This window comes from Cottoperca gobio, chromosome 20 (genome assembly GCF_900634415.1).
Source record: "Cottoperca gobio chromosome 20, fCotGob3.1, whole genome shotgun sequence".
Classification (NCBI taxonomy): Eukaryota; Metazoa; Chordata; class Actinopteri; order Perciformes; family Bovichtidae; genus Cottoperca; species Cottoperca gobio.
This window is the reverse complement of record NC_041374.1, coordinates 16,422,566-16,439,359: the sequence shown is the minus strand read 5'-3', so window position 1 is coordinate 16,439,359 and position 16,794 is coordinate 16,422,566. Positions and strand designations below refer to the sequence as shown.

Below are 16,794 nucleotides of genomic sequence, written 5' to 3'. Positions count from 1 at the left end.
AATACAATGGAATTATATTTATGATAGATAAAAAAAAACGGTCTTTCTAGAAGCATCCTGGTTTTGGATCCAAAAACCTCTCTGTCAACAGTATTCACAGGGACTATTTCTTTGGTAGAAAGTAGTTCCACTGAAAACACAAACATTTGTATCACTTGAAAGCAAAACCCTGTTTAAGGAAAGGATGCAGCTTGTGGCTGGACCCTGTCATCTTAATAATAAATTCTTAGATACTTTTCAGTTAACTAAAATGTTTGACTGATTGAATTCATTGCGTACACAATGACAACAACAGACACAACAAACATATAGTGTTAATAATAAGCAAACACGAAAGTAAGTAATCAAGATATAATCTATCACTCAAAAGGATAAGATTAATTGACGTAATAACTAGAATTTGACGACACATTACAGTGAAATTAAAAAGAAGAAATCACAAAGACTACTGGGACATTCTTTACATTGTTTACATTAATGATTGTCCATTAAAAGTCTGGCTTTATTATTTACATATTTGGTTAACGGAAGATTGTGCAAAGCAGATAAATAGTCCAGGTTTCACAGCTCAGAGATTTAAAAGAAGGGTGACCATCAAAGAGGGCTGAGAGCATTTCATTCAAGAAAATTAAATTGACAAAAATATACAATAAGTCCTTGGGTGGGTTCAATTGTGAGTTTGTTTGTGTTTGCACAAATGTGTGCTGGATGCTGGGTGTTGACGGATCTGTCTTGCCACTCACAGTTTGAAAGCTTTCAGACAGGAGGGCTGGCTACTGGAGGACGTCTGTGACTGTGTGTGCATGTGAGGATATGGACTAGTGAACTTATTGTCTCCTTCCGTGTGATTGTGAGACAGAGCAGGAGAGAAACTACAGATGGGCATGATGTTATTTAATTGTGATTTATTAGTTTATGCCACAGTAGGCCTTTACACATGTGAAGCTGAATTGAATTTGTATCTATTTCTGTTCATGTTGGACAAATATACTTGATTTGCAAATAATAAGTGATCGGCGCGAAACAGACAACAAGAGAACATTTCATTGGACACAGTGGAAATAAAGTCATTCTAGACCAAGTAGAACTACAGAAAAATAAATAAAAGATACAAATTTTATTTCAAAATGTGAATGTGTGTATGTCCAAAGACAATTGTGGGTCAGAGACACCCAGTTTGTCTGGAGGAGTGAATCACAGTGTGCCGACACATTATGTTGAGGCGCTGAAATCAGGAGACAGCGTAGCATTGTGAGTGTGCATGTGCACATATAATGTTTGTGTGTGAGTTGTCATGAGTGAAAGTAATGTGGAATCTTGTCCACAACATCAGACTTTCGCCTTCATACTGGATGAAAGGAGCCATGGATAGGGTAGATGGTGTGTCTGTATGGTGCACAGGGAGAGGGAAAAGGTGCACAGAAGCGGAAGCACAGCTGATTGAGAGTCGGCATGGCGATGGAGGCGAGTTCTAGTCCTCTGAAGCATGGGGTATTGGGAAAAGAGGAAAAAAGAGAAATAGCGGAGAGAAGAGGGGAGTAAAGAAATATGGGGTTGATAGCAAAAGAAGAGTTAAAGAGTTTTTTGGGTTTTTTTAAGTAAAAAAGGTAAGTGCATTTACAAATTATAGTTTATTCAGAAAGAGAGAAGAAAGAATAAATGAAAAGAAAAAAGAATACATATAAAAAATTAAATGTTTATGCAGAGGGCCAAGAGAAAAAAAAGTAAAACAAGAGGAAGGGATTGAGGGGAAAAAGGAAGAAAGCAAGTTAGTAAAACTCAACTGCAACTCATCTATCAAATGTCAAATAATTGACCAACACCACATTTATCTTATTCTGAAGGTTACATGCCAGAGCTTATTTTATCATCTTATATTGGTCAAATATTTGGGAGGATATTCTATACCATATACTTTTAGTCTTTATGTGCCATGCAGAAGTGTCATGCATTGGAGGTGTGGCATGCAGCGTCTCAACACATACAGTTCACACTCATACATACACATCTGCTCCGTCAGGATTCAGCTCACACTCTCAATTCTCTGACCCAGTTACTACTACCTACACCGCCTGTGTCCTCTCCCTGTGGTCTGCTGGAATAACAGAGATGAATGGATCCAATGCACTCCGACAAGGCCAGATGCTCTGTCTGCTAATGTGGGCCCACTGAAGTAAATTATATCACACCTCACACTGTCCTCTTGCGGTGTGGGAAATCAAAGAGAGTTTAACCAAAACCTAAACAGAGCCTCCTTTCAACAGCATTTCTCTTGATTAGAAATAAACACATGCACACATGCAGCCTTGTAACCATGGTAACACGAGCGACCCATGCCATGCAAACAGCCCGACAGCTAAGCGGTGAACATGCCAACACAGGCGTCTGATTTACATGCTGATCACTCCTCCCACTGTCGCCAACATCCATCCCACCAAGGCTTCCAGTCATCTCAATGGACGATGCACTGCACATGAAATGATGGCAGTGGGCAGGTTTGACAGCTTTATCCTTCCCACAGTGCATTTGTATCAAATGGCAGAGGGAAACAGAGATACACCAGATGCCAGTTTCATTCCTAAGATGACAAGCGTTGCTTGCAGACAGCTACAATGTATCCAGACTTTGTCACTCAGTTTCAACAAAAGACAGAACTTGAATATGTGTGACCACACACATACACACACACACACAAACTAAATCAACACCACCCTACTGCCAAGTGGATGGAGCTTTGACTATGTAAAATTTCAGCACCACAATGTTGTTGCATTCAATTCTTCTTTTGCTGAAAGAAAGTCTGAAAACCTCTTTTTAACGAGAGGCTGTTGATTTATTGATATCATCAGTGACAGGACATTATCATAGAAAACAGCCAGCCTAATATTGTACTTTTTGTGCAACTGGTAACATGCTGGGCACAGGCTGGATACACCAACATTTAGGATCATTGACTGCTTCGCTTTCTCTCTCTCTCTTTCTCTCTCTCTCAAGATCCTGCTACTTAATAATGTATAAATGGGTTATGAGTTAGTGCTTGAAAGTGAACTGACTCGATTTTATACATGTCGTACTCTGCAGATACGTGCAGCCATGGGGATTGTGTGTTGTCAGTGGAGGAGACCTCACATGCTAATTCCTACACCCATCCAAAATACTTTCTCTGCGAATGACATGCACAGCAGTTCTGCAGTTTAAAATGGAACAGCTGCATGATGAAAACAAAAAGTAAACTGAGGAACAAGAGTATGTATGGCGCAATTATGTTAAAGCTGAGAGATGGGGGGGGGAGGTAGAGTATTGAAAACACACACACACACACACACACACACACACACACACACACACACACAAAAGAAACATACCCTCTCATTCTATTTCAGTACAAGCAGATAGCCAGAGGGGCAGAAGGAGTGTTAGTTCATTAGACACAATAAATTCCTCTCTAGAGCTGCATCTCTTCACTGTGGCTAATTATCTCCAATAAGAGGTAACACTATAACAATTCACATCACAAGCAACGAAAGGACAGTTGAGTACAAGCTTCAATTGTCGTGTTATTCCATTTATTAAAAGGAGTGCAATTGATATTATCAGGGTGACAATTTGATAATCTCCTGCTGTCAATTAAGATTCAGTTTCATGCACTGATTATGCAAATGACCTACTTTGCAGTCCCAATTAATTCAATCTTTACTGATTAGCTCTCTCTATTCCTGAGCTGTAGAAAGACGGCAAGTTGCAAAGGGTGACAACGTCTAATCACAAATCTGTAGACGTATGGGATGGAGTCCCTCCTCCGTCGCTGATAAAAGGTGAACAAGATGGAAAACATGGCGTCCACTTAATGCCAGCCGACAGCTGTAGTTAGTTATTTCGCTAATTAATAGTTTACATTCAAAAACATATGACAAACTGCCCTGAAATATAATGCATTGTTGAGGATTTAACTAACCGCAAAAAACATATGCGTTGGTTAAACATAATGCATCTTAATCATCTATGTTTTGGCGCTTCACACTGTCCCTCACAGCATCTGTCAACTTTCTCTGACAGAATACCATTAGAGTCTCTGAGACATGGAAGAGCGACTTAGGCTTCCATAATGAGTTGTATCTCAGAGTGAAAGGGAGTATGTGACCAGGGAATAATTACAAGAAGGTTTCGATCAAATACTTAAGATTTGATTGGATCGTTTAAAAGGAGGTGTGGCTTAGCGAATATGACTCTTTTATTTCACACTGAGGTCATGTCCTCCTGTTTATAATGATTTCTTTGTGTGAATATGGGGCTTTCAGCATCCTAGGAGAGTTTTCTTTCTATAGTTAGAGTTCCAAACCAAGCTGAATAAATGAAATATTTTAAAAAATGATATCAAAAAACATGTTTTTAGAACCGCAGCCTTGCTCTTAAGATGACATTGAAAGGATGTTGGAGAGCAGTGAGAGCAGTTCACTGCTCTGAAAAGATACTAAGAACACACACACACACACACAGAGAATCGAACTGCGATGAAGAACAAGAAGGACGTAAACAAGGTCGAAAGACAAGAAAAGACTAACAGCCCATGATTGGTGGGTGAGGAGGACCAGAGAGCCTTATCGACGGCAGAGGGAATTGTGGGATATGTCTTACCAGGTTTTTGCACCCCATGAGCTTCCTGCTGTCCATTCTCCAATGCAGCACCGGTGTCTGGGCACACACACGCACGCACACACACACACACACACACACACACACACACACACACACACACACATTACTCATCTGCGTGCTAATGGCGTGACGAGATAGAAAAACTAACTGCATGGTATTGGTTTGTACAGCGTAGATTTGACAGACTGAGCCTGGCATTAAATGGAATCCTCTGACCCTGACTTTTAAGGGTTTTGAAGGGCACCTCACTATAGGCATGAGTGTTGTCTGCCTGTGGCTGTGCCAGTTCATACCACACGGGCCCATTCTGATCAGACTGGGGCATCTGACTGCCGAGTCACTGCACTTTATCTAATCAATGTGTACATCAGACACACATGTAACATACAAAGCTCATTCTGTAAACAGCCGTATGACAAGCCTCTGACACACAAGGACATGAATCAATCACTCAAACATATATATATATACAGCATTCAAAGACATGCACCGAAATACTGTATATACACAAAAGAGTCATTTTGGTAAATAAACTGCCTCTGCCCATACACTCACTATTCACACACGATTAAACAAAAACCCCAAACCCCATGCAACACAAGGTATGATGTGACCACAGAGAGGACACAAATACCACATATAAAAAACAAGAGCACAGGACACTCATCAAACACACATTGGGCATTAGTGCACAGTACATGTGCATCAGGGCAACACACCAACAACTCTGGTAAAAAACTAAACAAAAAAGACAAATCTTCCTCTGTCTCGCTCTCCTGCTGACAGAGGACAATCATTTGCAGACTGCCTCGCCCTGCTGTTTGGCACTCGGCATGTCAGCAGGTCTGCGTTTGTCAAAATGCAAGCAGCATGCCACAGTTGATCACTGGCAAGACCACCCACGGCCCGTCCTACAGCTTGCTGTCACTGACGAGTGCCCACACACAGTCTGACTGTCTGACCAAAGTGTCTGGGTAACCAAAACAGGCCCGAGAGCTGAGTCAGCGCCGGTTAACTGTCACTTCTTTTTAGCTGGTTTATCACTCAGCTGTTTATTTGATCCAGCTATCTGCTTACTTACCTTCCTACATAATAGGCTTTAGTGTTAGATTTTTTTTTCATAGCTTCCTGACATTTCACCAAGGAACACGGTATAGGAAGATATTTGCGGTATATAAAAAAAACAAAAAAACAAATCAATATTCATACAGCAATCCTATAATAAAAATATTACACATGAATGCAATCAATAACTGTACCATAGCTCATACGAAGTCTAGTAAATTAACAAGGAAAAAGTTATTCCCGAGTCCTCACCGAGAGTATTGATCTGCAGAACCTACATATCTACATACAGTATAAAGCCATTACAGTTCCACTGCACATTTTCTAATTGCACAGATTTATTACATAGCTTAAGACCCAAGGCCCATGACCTAGACATTTCTAACTGGGCAGGGTGGTCAAGGACATATTCTTGTTTAAGGGCCATGCACAGTAGCACTAGGGAGGATTATCATCATACATGCAGACTTTGGAACTAAACCCTGAGCATCTTCACTGGAGTAGGTGGAGCATTTGGATAGTAACTGTTCATTTTCCTGCAAAGTTCCCAAATTGCACTAGTCGTGTGAGATATTAGAAGCAGATATTCTGCTTATCTTCAGGCGTCTATCTTCTCTGCAGCTGAATGGCACACCAGCAGATCCAAAATGGCAGCCAGTGTCCAGCGGTGCCTGATACTATCTGTCATTTAGGAGCAGCTGCAGTTCATGTTACATAACACAGATTCTAATAGTGTTCAGGATAGATGGAATCAGATACAGATGCGAACATAATGTTGTTCAGGAAAATGTAAATCAAGGCTTTTAGTATTATGATTGGAGATTAACTCAGGTTTGAGTTACACAGAAGACAGAGTTTTTATTTTTATTTTAACCCTAAATTCAAATCTATTTATAAATTAAAATGTTGTGCTCGGTAAGGATGTCACAATACCAGGAATTTAGTAGTCGATACCAATACCAGTGAAATTCCACGAATCTCGGTACCCAACTCGATACCATTGTAAAAAATACAACATACATTCCTTTATTACCATTTGCATAGTGTAGTTTGTAAGAAAGTTAAACAGGTCATATTCCCTCTCTAATATCTATTTTATATTGCTGTGAAAGAATGTCCTTAAAAAAACTGTAGGCTTTTCATTCAAGTTTCTCGACATGAACTCAATTTTACAAGACTATATTTGAACACATCATGATAATCTTATAATTTCGCCCAATACTCGGTTAGCTCAGTTATTTAGCCAAGAAGGTCTGCAGTGTTTCCCCTAGGTTTACTGCTGGGGGGGTGCTCACCGTGCGACAGGGGGTGCTGTTGCTGTCTGGGCCGGATGAGATGCGTGCGAGGGGGGGGGCCTTCGTGCGTGGGGCGGTTTCAATTTAGTTCTCTCCTCTCCTTTCTTGTAGGTGTGTGTGCACGTGTGTGTGTCAGGTGCGAAGCCCCGCCCTTCGCAAAACGGAGTAAAGGAGAGAATGTGAATGCGCAAAGTAGACAGTACAAACTGAAACGTGCACATAAATTAGATCAATAGCATAAGCGTTTAGTTTATTTAATGAAAGAGCTCACCTGTGAGTGTGAAAAGTGAGTTATGAAAAATAATAATAATCGAGAAAAGAAAAAAACAGCTTGAATTTTAGGGGGGGCGCGGGGCTCCATTGACGGGGTGCAGTGCCCCTCCAAGACAATGGTAGGGGAAACACTGGACTGTGTGGCCCATTGGCTGCTAACAGCTAACTAGCTCTCCTCCTACCGATTGCAACATAGATTTGTTGTTCACAATTGTAGCATTATCAGGGGAAAAAACACCCCAACAGGAATACTGGGTACTACATCACCTGAGGTACCATAGGAAAACGAGTACTGTGACGTTTTCAAAATGTTGGCATTGACTTGGTTTCGGATTTTGAAAGACCTTGGTTTTCGTCATAATATCTACATTCCCCATGCTCCACTGGGCTCCATCATATCAGTCTCACCTGCCCTGGTGTCGTCGTTGTCCAGCAGAGGTATGTATTCTGTCTTTCCCACCGTTTCCCCGACCTTATCGTCGAAGGTCTCAGCCTCCAGCTGAGCCACAAAGTCCCTCTCCACCAGGCTCTCCGGACCTGGCTGGGGAACGCTGTCCGTAAGTGCGTCACTCAGACTCAGATCTAACTCCGCCATGGCTGCACACAATCACAGACAGAAGAATAAACAAGAGAACATTAAACATGTTAGCACCTGCTGAATGATGCTGTCCAGTGCTAAACAATACTATAAGTCAAAAAAGGATGTATAACATTAGAAAACATCACTGTATAATGAATTATCCATTATCTTCATTTACACCTGCAAAAGAAAATCTATATGTTGAGTAATAGTGACAAAAATGTTACTGAAACACTAGCAATATGTAACCCACATTAGAATACATCTTAAGAAAATGTAAAAAAAGATATAACCCAGCTATAACCTTGTTTGCCTTTCAAATCACTCCAATTATGCTTGTTGATTGGTTGCCATTTAAAAAAAGAAACAAGGCCATTTCTTTAATTCCAGAAAAGTTGACGTTTCCGAGATGCAAAGTGTTTACATGACTTTGGCAAATTGGAAAGGGAGAGAAAGAGACAGAGACTGAAGTTGAAATGGAGAGATAAAGATAAAAGAAGTGGACGTAAAGCTGAGTGAAGCAGGAAGAAATTGAGAGAGAGAGGGAGACGGAGATGGAAATGGAGGGGAGAAGTGGTTAAAGGACATGAGAAGGTAAAATGAATTATAACGCAAGCCCTACAACCATGAAAACAGAACAACAAAATTACAGCCTATTGCATCATAAGGAAGTCTTAAATCTGACATGCATGATAAATAAAATGACAAAATATATTTGCTTATGAAAATCTGATGGGAACTGGACTGGACTGCTGGTTTGTGTCCCGAGGTGGCATCAAACCGGCCTCTGGAGCAGTAACAAGAATACTGGACCTGGATCCAAACCCTGTGATGGAAGGCATCCATCCTACTGAAGTGCCCTCTGAGCAACCAGCTGCCAGGCCTGAGCCTGACCTCTCTGGTGGGCAACTAGTCAAAAGAAAGTTTTTTTGTTTTATATCTGATTATGACCTACATGTAATGCCACTTTCTACCACAAGGAGACACAGTTTCAGATGGGATAATGCTGTATGAAAGACATGCAAGACTTGGTACAACACAGAAGCACAATCTGTACCTAAACACGGACTCACACAAACAGACACACAGATCCAAGCAGTAATCAGCTCATCTGGGAGTTCAACCAATGGCCAGGGGAATTTGCCGAGTCATATTGTGTCATCTTCCAACTATAATGCCAGATTACCCTCGGTGCCAGCACCCTCTGCTCACTGTGTTTGTGTGTCTCATCTCCATCTTTACATTTCTCCTTTTATCGTCTACAGCAAACTTTACATCTTTGCCCCGTACAAAATATTGTGTTCCCTCTCTGTTGAACTTCCTTTTTCTTTCATTGTTGAAACAGCATGTTAGGTTTCAGGGTCTTGCTCAACGACAATGCAAGAAAACTAATTTGCTGCAAAGCAGATCAATCCTGAGAACTTCGAGTTATTACAGTTTCCTTCCTACCTAGCTGCCCTGCCAACCACGCTCATACAAACACATAACAGATCTGTCTTTCCTAAACTGCAGCCAACATGTATCTCAACCTATTTAAACGGCAGCATACATATCAACATTTGTTAAAACTACATACGTCTGCAATCAAATATTACAGGAAATGTTTTAACTTTTGTAGCTGCAGATGCAGCCCAAAATAACTGCACAGCCCCATCTACTGGATTATCTATTTATTACCACAAGAGAACAGGTACAGGTACACTACAATATACAGTATGTGTACTTATGGCTGTCTTTTATGGTTTATAAAAACGTCCTGGTTTATAAACACACTAATAGTTTGGAAAACACTGTACAATATAGTACCAGTGTTTTACAAGAATACTTAAAAACGTGTTTGCAGCTCATGTATGATGATCAGTGTGGTGACAGATCATTATTTTGAAACATTTCCTGAATATTAGCAGAAGGGAAACTGGATAAGTCCTTCTCACAGACTGTTGAAAAGACTGACATAAACAAACAAGAAAAAACTGTTTTGCTCTTTGTAGCCTGCATAAGGACAAAGGTTAGAGAAATGAGCTAGTGATCAGGAGATCGTTGGTTATAAAAACAGGCAGGATAAATCTGGGTGGGGAAAGTAAAAAGCAGCGCTTGCCTCCATCTCATTACCACCACTGAGAGCAAGGCACTTAATTCAACAGGTGTGAAGGCGTAACTGTGTGAATGATCAGGGCGTTCCTGAAAAAGACAACATTGCACTCAGTGAACCCCGCATAACAAAATAAGGGTTATAAAATACAAATAAAAAGTAAATAACTAATTAAGCCATCATAAACTAATAAAATCATGTCAGCTATCCATAATAATTTCACGTTCTAGAGACGTGAGCTGTTTTGTCAAGAAATAAAATCAATCACCCAGTCCATCAGTCACATGGACACACCATCCCAATCCAGTTAGTAAGTGAATCAGTCAGCAAAACAAACGTAAAATCATAACATACGCTTCGAAACTCTACATATAGTGAACAATGGGTGGTTTCTGAGGCAGGAATATAAATAAACTATATGTAGGCATACTCATTACACGCCTGACTGCCAGTGTATCAGCAGTCTAAATGGGCCCCCAGTGCTTAGACAAGGGTGTGTCACAGGAACACTGCTGCCTACTGCCACAACCACAAAGCCTTGCTGGTCAGAAACACTGCCCCAGTTTCCATATTTAACCCCACATCATCTGTGTGTGTGTGTGTGTGTGTGTGTGTGTGTGTGTGTGTGTGTGTGTGTGTGAGTGTGTTTAGTATACAGTATGTCATTTGTGCCAGCTGCAGAGTAGGCTGGGTGATCCATGCCACCCAGTCTACCAACTGTGATTTAACCATTTGAATATTAATCTAGAGGAGTTTTTTGTTCCGTCAGCTTCTTCAGCTTCTATTTCTACATTGGGTCCCCCTCATGACCACAGGAGCAGAACCTTTTCATTAGCCTGGGTCCTACAGCGGGGTGGATTTAGATCCAAGGAGGAGAAAGTCATAAACTCAAGTTGTTTTATTTTTACCCCAGCGAGGTGCCTTAGTTTGAGCTGAGCTCCTGTTTTCCACCTCCTGCTCACATGTTTGGTGTGGCCACTCGGAAATAATCTGGATTCAACAAAGGAAGGAAATCCATGGAAGAGGCAGTTTCTATTGTGTTGTGTGCTAACAAATACTTGGGTGTGTAAGTGTATGTGTGTATTTGTGAATGTTGGACTTTCAGGAACAGCAACAATATATAGCCATCTATATTTTTTCTAACATTTGAAATATTAAGCTTAGTTTATTCTATATAGCCTCACCGATACTGGATTTCTGAGGCCCTATGCTCATCGATATGTGGGAGTTAAAAAAATAGAATGCATTTTCTGTTGATTTGCCAACTCACAAAATTAACATAAATTAAATAAATGAGGTGATTTTATTGGCAACAGCTCTCATTTAATCCAGGGGATGCAATGAAAGCTGTCTTAAATTACCATTCAGGGCTCAACAATAAGGGGCAGGTACAATGCCACGTCAGGCTGGTAAATCTAGCAACTCACTTGGCGACGTGTAAAGACAAAGTTTATGAGCTGAAGAGCAAGGGAGCATTTCAATTATCCTAGAGTTTATTTGGGTGGTGTTACAGGATGTGGGCAAACCTCCAGATTAATTTACTTAAAGATGACAATTTACTTTAGCCTTTGTTGTTATTTGATAAACACTGATAAATAAATAAAAACATTTGTATAGGGGCAAGTAAACATTTACTTTGGGCAAGTAGATTTCTGACCCACTTGCTTGACTGGGTAATTAAAATTTAAGCCTCTCATTTATAGTTTATTGAGACAATGCTACTGTTTTAAACTATAGTTAAACTTGTTCAGACAAAAACGATTAATCATGCAGCTCTATAAGGAGGATAGTTGCTGGCAAATTCCTTATACTGCAATTCTTCCATTTGTTCTGGAGGACTGAATGATGATTTACTCTGTGAAATTACCATCTGCACTGCCAACACTGTATTTAACCTGTTTTTTTAAACTTACTTAGAGGGACTATCCACTTTCTATCACTGGAAGGTTTGTTTACTGTAAACTACAGTGGTCTGTGTCTTTGGCTCCAGAAAACTAAACATTTGGACGAATTGGAACGTAAACACTAATAATTGACAAAAGGCAAGGTTATTCTTTTGTTGAAAATCACTTAAAGTCGAAAAAAATAGTCCTTAATCATACAGTGTGTCCACAGGATCGGTATACGCAGATGTTGCAGGTGCAGTGAGATGATATAGTGAATGTCTGAGAGAAGATCTGTAAGTGTACAAGGGAGTGAAGATGACAGACAGAGAGAAATTAGTGGTGTGTGGGGTTTTTTCATAAGCTTCTCTTTGGCAGGACACCAACACAGCTCCTATAGAGGATGTCAGGGTGATGCATGATGTAACACAGAAAACCTAATCTCAAAAATCACTCTGCATGTTCTCCTCCTTGTGTTCTTTGAATATATGACAGCACTACAATTTAATGTTGTGCTTGATTAAGGCACTCAGGAGCCTTGGAGCTTGTTCAGTATCTCGCTCAGTGTGGATCCTTCCTGAACTGCTGCTACTGCTGCTGCCATGTCTCTTTAGTAGAAAGTATGTTTTTTATTAAGAGAAAAACTCTGCATGACCTGGATCGGGAGTTAACTTCCTTGGATAAACATTGAATAACAATCTGGGATGTATGAGGTTGATGATAAGATCTTTACAATTCATAAATCATTAACCCTTAATCATATCTCAGCCAAACATCCAAAACGAAACTAGCTTTTATAACTTTATTTGTATATGACATGAAGATTGAAGGGGTCAAACTTGCTGCCTTGATTCCTGCACACACCGCTACACTCCAGCTACAGGTTTGAAACCAGATACAGGCCAGCTGCTTGAATATCTAGTGTACTCAAAACCGTGCCTCAGAGCAAGGCACTGCAGCCATAATTGCTCCACACATATATAATTATCTCTGACAAAGACAAATGTCTCTTCCCTGGTGTAATAATGATTAAAAAAAAGTCAGAGAAAAGTGAGTGTGAGATTACTTCTCTGAAGTGCTGCCAATGTCATACCCAAATGATATTCTTATGCTGTTGGGAGGATGTGACACACCAGTTATCTGTGTACACACACAACTAGAGAGAGTATGGTAGTCAGGACTGAACCAGGAAGTGAAACTATGAAAATAACACCCTCATTGTAATAAACAGAAATGACCCTACTGTATAATCATGAAGTGAAAAGCATTATTGCCGTTTTATTGCACACCCATAACTCCAACTCCAACATCTGCCTGTATCAGACTGCATATATATTTAATCTACATAGTAGATTGATTCTCTGGCTGTGACCCTGACATAATCTGTAATGCACCAATAACACACAGAATTAGTGTTTTGAAGATGGACATTTGTAATCCCATATTGATAGGATATTTGCACAATGTGATATTATATAAAGCTCCATATGAACAAAAAAAAGGATCTGGTATTATTAGTGTAGTGTGTAATATGTATTAAAGTAGACAGCCTCAACATGGCCTGGAAAAACTAAGTGTTCAGTGGCCTGGGCCTGTAGCCACTGTGTGGAAAGCTCACCTCTGATGTCACTATCTAAGAGAGGTGGGACACTTCCTCTCAATTGCTGAGCTTACTCAGTTACCATGCGAGCGTGTGTGTGTGTGTGTGTGTGTGTGTGTGTGTGTGTGTGTGTGTGTGTGTGTGTGTGTGTGTGTGTGTGTGTGTGTGTGTGTGTGAGACAGAACGAGAGCTGGCTCGTACTACTGCTTGAATGAGTTTATGACTCTGTGGTTCAGGTTGTTGCTAATGGCTTCTCTTATTACTGTCACTTCAAAGACAAGTCATATTAATGCACATTTTTATTTATTTCTAAAATCCTCAGAATGTTAGAAGTCTGCAGCTAAAAAGAATTGGCACAAAAAGTCATGATTAATATCATCATCATTGCAATATTTTCTGAACTGCACTACATAATGTGGAATAATTTTCCTCATGCAAGTTTTGTGTCCACTTGGTGATTCTACAGACACATGTTCATCCGACTTTAATTGTAATGCATGGCCTGAGTACACAACTTTATTTTGTGTGTGTCTGTTTATTTGAGGCCATTTCCTCTTTTTTCTACAGCTATACTTCTGTTTTTTGTTCCAGACAGACAGACAGACAGACAGACACAAACTAGAACTGGCTTAGCTAACAGGACAGCAGATAAAGCTGCTGCTGCTGCTGATGATCTAAAAACCAGCCTCCTGATCTTGTTGTCCCGGAAACTGCTCTACGACTCTGAACACAGAGCTAGAAGATACAGAAATACTGATTCTGATTTAAGACTCCATCAAACACCCTCAGTCCTTAGTGCATGCACTATGCAAAACCATCAGTACATTCCAGGGACCTCCTAACGTCCTCCGTTTGACCAGTTTGGGACGCATTGTTCTAGTGCTTAATATGTAACTACTAACCCATACAAGTTGGTTGTCCTATCTTAGAATAGTCATGGAGTGGTTTATCTGCTTCAGTTACAGCTCACTCTGTAAACCTCTGTCACACTCACCTGAGGGGATCTACTTCAAAAGGCATGCAGTGCGTCTGTCTACAGTATGTGTGAGAGACTATTAAGAAGCAGAGATACTTGTAGGAAAGTTTGAATACTCCCATAAACACACACACACACACTCACACACAGCATGATACTCCCTCAGTGAGTTAACATGAAAGCAGAACGGGGGCAGGGAGGTGAAAGACTCGGTTATCTGATACCTGTTCACACCCTGTAAATCACAACTCTAAGTACGCCCACAGGACAAACCTCCATTCTGTCATGTTGAGGTGGCATTTCATAAAAACTCCTTACCACGTTACATTCTTGTGGAAACTGTGAGAGTTATTGAACTCTGTGGACTAAGTGCTTGTACACTTAATGTAAAAGCAATCAAAATCAATCACATATTGGTCAAATTGTAAAATATGAGGCAATTATCTGACTGATAATAATAAACAATAAAATGGTAAATCCCGTATAATGACTTTTTTTAATATGTGTGTGTGTGTGTGTGTGAGAACTGAGGTCCGAGGTGTCCAGAGTCCAGCTGCCATTGCAGTAATCTCACATTGAGATGCTATCGCTGACATTCCTCGCGGGCCATTCAGGCTATTTCATCAAGCCACACAATCACACTTTGTCAATGCACCCTGACGCAAACACACACACACACACACGCACACACACACACACACACACACACACACACACACACACACACACACACACACACACACACACACACACACACACACACACACACACACACACACACACACACACACACACACACACACACACACCTTTAACAACAACTAAAAAGTTCAGTAATCAATTACTAATTAGAGCAAGGAACAAAGTAAATGTACTACAGTACTTAAGTTTCAAATATGTTCCCAACACTGAATTTCATTCTGAAATAGAACACCAGTTTCAACTTTTAAAGCATTAAACTTGAGATCATTTATGTAAAACATCTCTCTCTCTCTCTCTCACCTAAGCCCTCGGGGAATTCACAGCTTGTGTTAACAGCAGTAGCTGTAGAACCGGCAAGATAAACATGTGGAACTGCTTCCAATGAGTCAAGCATTGCTACAAGGAAGCACTATAATGAAAAGCTATTCTTCAATGTTCTAACCTCATGGGATATATCAATTCATTCATTGTTGGACTCATTCATTATTTTCATTATTATAAAAAGGCAGTTGTTTCATAAACTCAAAATACCAGAGACAATCCTTTCTGTAGTGGTTACAAAGTTTCCCTTTGTAATGAAACCCTATATTTACAGTCACTGTATTTATATGTATTTTATTCATAAAATTCAGCCCTTAACATTAGGCCACACCTTTAATTATTATGGAATGTTTCCTGATATGAAAGCATATCGGTGTCCCGACAAACCCAAACGCAAACAAATATTAGTATGCACTGAGAGACATAATTGCTGCACAGCTGACAATACAAAGTAACACATACACTTCTCTCATTTCACATTTCGACCCTTCAGCTGGCAACTGGTGGTTAATTAACCATCAGGCTGTGACTACTTAGACTACTATGAGTGGTGAGACATTGGAGACACTGCAGAAAGAGAGGCAAAGAACAGAGAGAGAAAGAGAGAGAAAGAGAGAGACAGCCCCACAGGCCTCTGGTTTGTTATAGAACATAGGGAGTGGCAAAGGGAGGGTGTGTGTGTGCGCGGGCGTGCGTGCGTGCGTGCGTGCGTGCGTGCGTGCGTGCGTGAGAAAGAGACAGACAGACAGACTGTGTTGTAATTAGTCTCAGGAGGCCTACAGGTGCTGTTTAGTTATCTTCCATCATATACCGTGTGTGCGTGTACGTGTACGTGTGTGTGTGTGTGTGAAACACATGTGAATATTATATAGGTGGTCCATCAGTTAAATAAGTGGCCAGGACGAAAATGTGATTACAACAAAATAACAAGTAACCTTTGAACACAATAATAATAAAAATAATAAATTGAATTTATAGAGCGCTTCTCTAGAACTCAAAGCCACTTTACAATAGTAAGGGACGTAGGGTGGAGGGGTTGGGACGAGAGAATAAAAAGAGAAAGAGAAAAAGAAAAGAAAAAGAAAAAGAAAAAGAAAAGAAAAAGAAAAGAAAGAATAATACAGTAATACAGAAGAGGTGCGTCTTGAGGCGGGACTGAAATATAGTGAGGGACTGAGAGTCACGGATGTCTTGGGGGAGGGAGTTCCAGAGCCTGGGTGCTGCCCTGGAGCTCTGTCTACAAAGCTGCGCAGGTTGGATTTGGGGGTGGAGAAGAGACCAGCTGAGGTGGATCTGAGGGACTGCAGGGGTTGGTAGGGGGAGATGAGGTCAGTGAGATAGGAGGGGGCTA

At 40.5% G+C, this 16,794-nt stretch overlaps 1 protein-coding gene across 13 annotated transcripts in view; it reads right to left on the bottom strand.

Annotated features, from left to right (window-relative positions):
* The window catches only part of LOC115025507 (microtubule-associated protein 4), a 101,706-nt gene that overhangs the window by 69,423 nt on the left and 15,489 nt on the right, over positions 1-16,794 (bottom strand). For 11 of the 13 annotated variants that reach the window (XM_029457805.1, XM_029457804.1, XM_029457818.1 and 8 more), the window contains exons 2-3: positions 7,698-7,886; positions 4,636-4,692 (exon numbers count right to left, since the gene is read on the bottom strand). In XM_029457805.1, coding sequence (XP_029313665.1) covers positions 4,636-4,692; positions 7,698-7,884 — 244 coding nt within the window. In that variant the 5' untranslated portion in view covers positions 7,885-7,886. The remainder of the gene's footprint in view (positions 1-4,635; positions 4,693-7,697; positions 7,887-16,794) is intronic. The other 2 variants (XM_029457809.1, XM_029457816.1) reach the window with 1 other exon arrangement.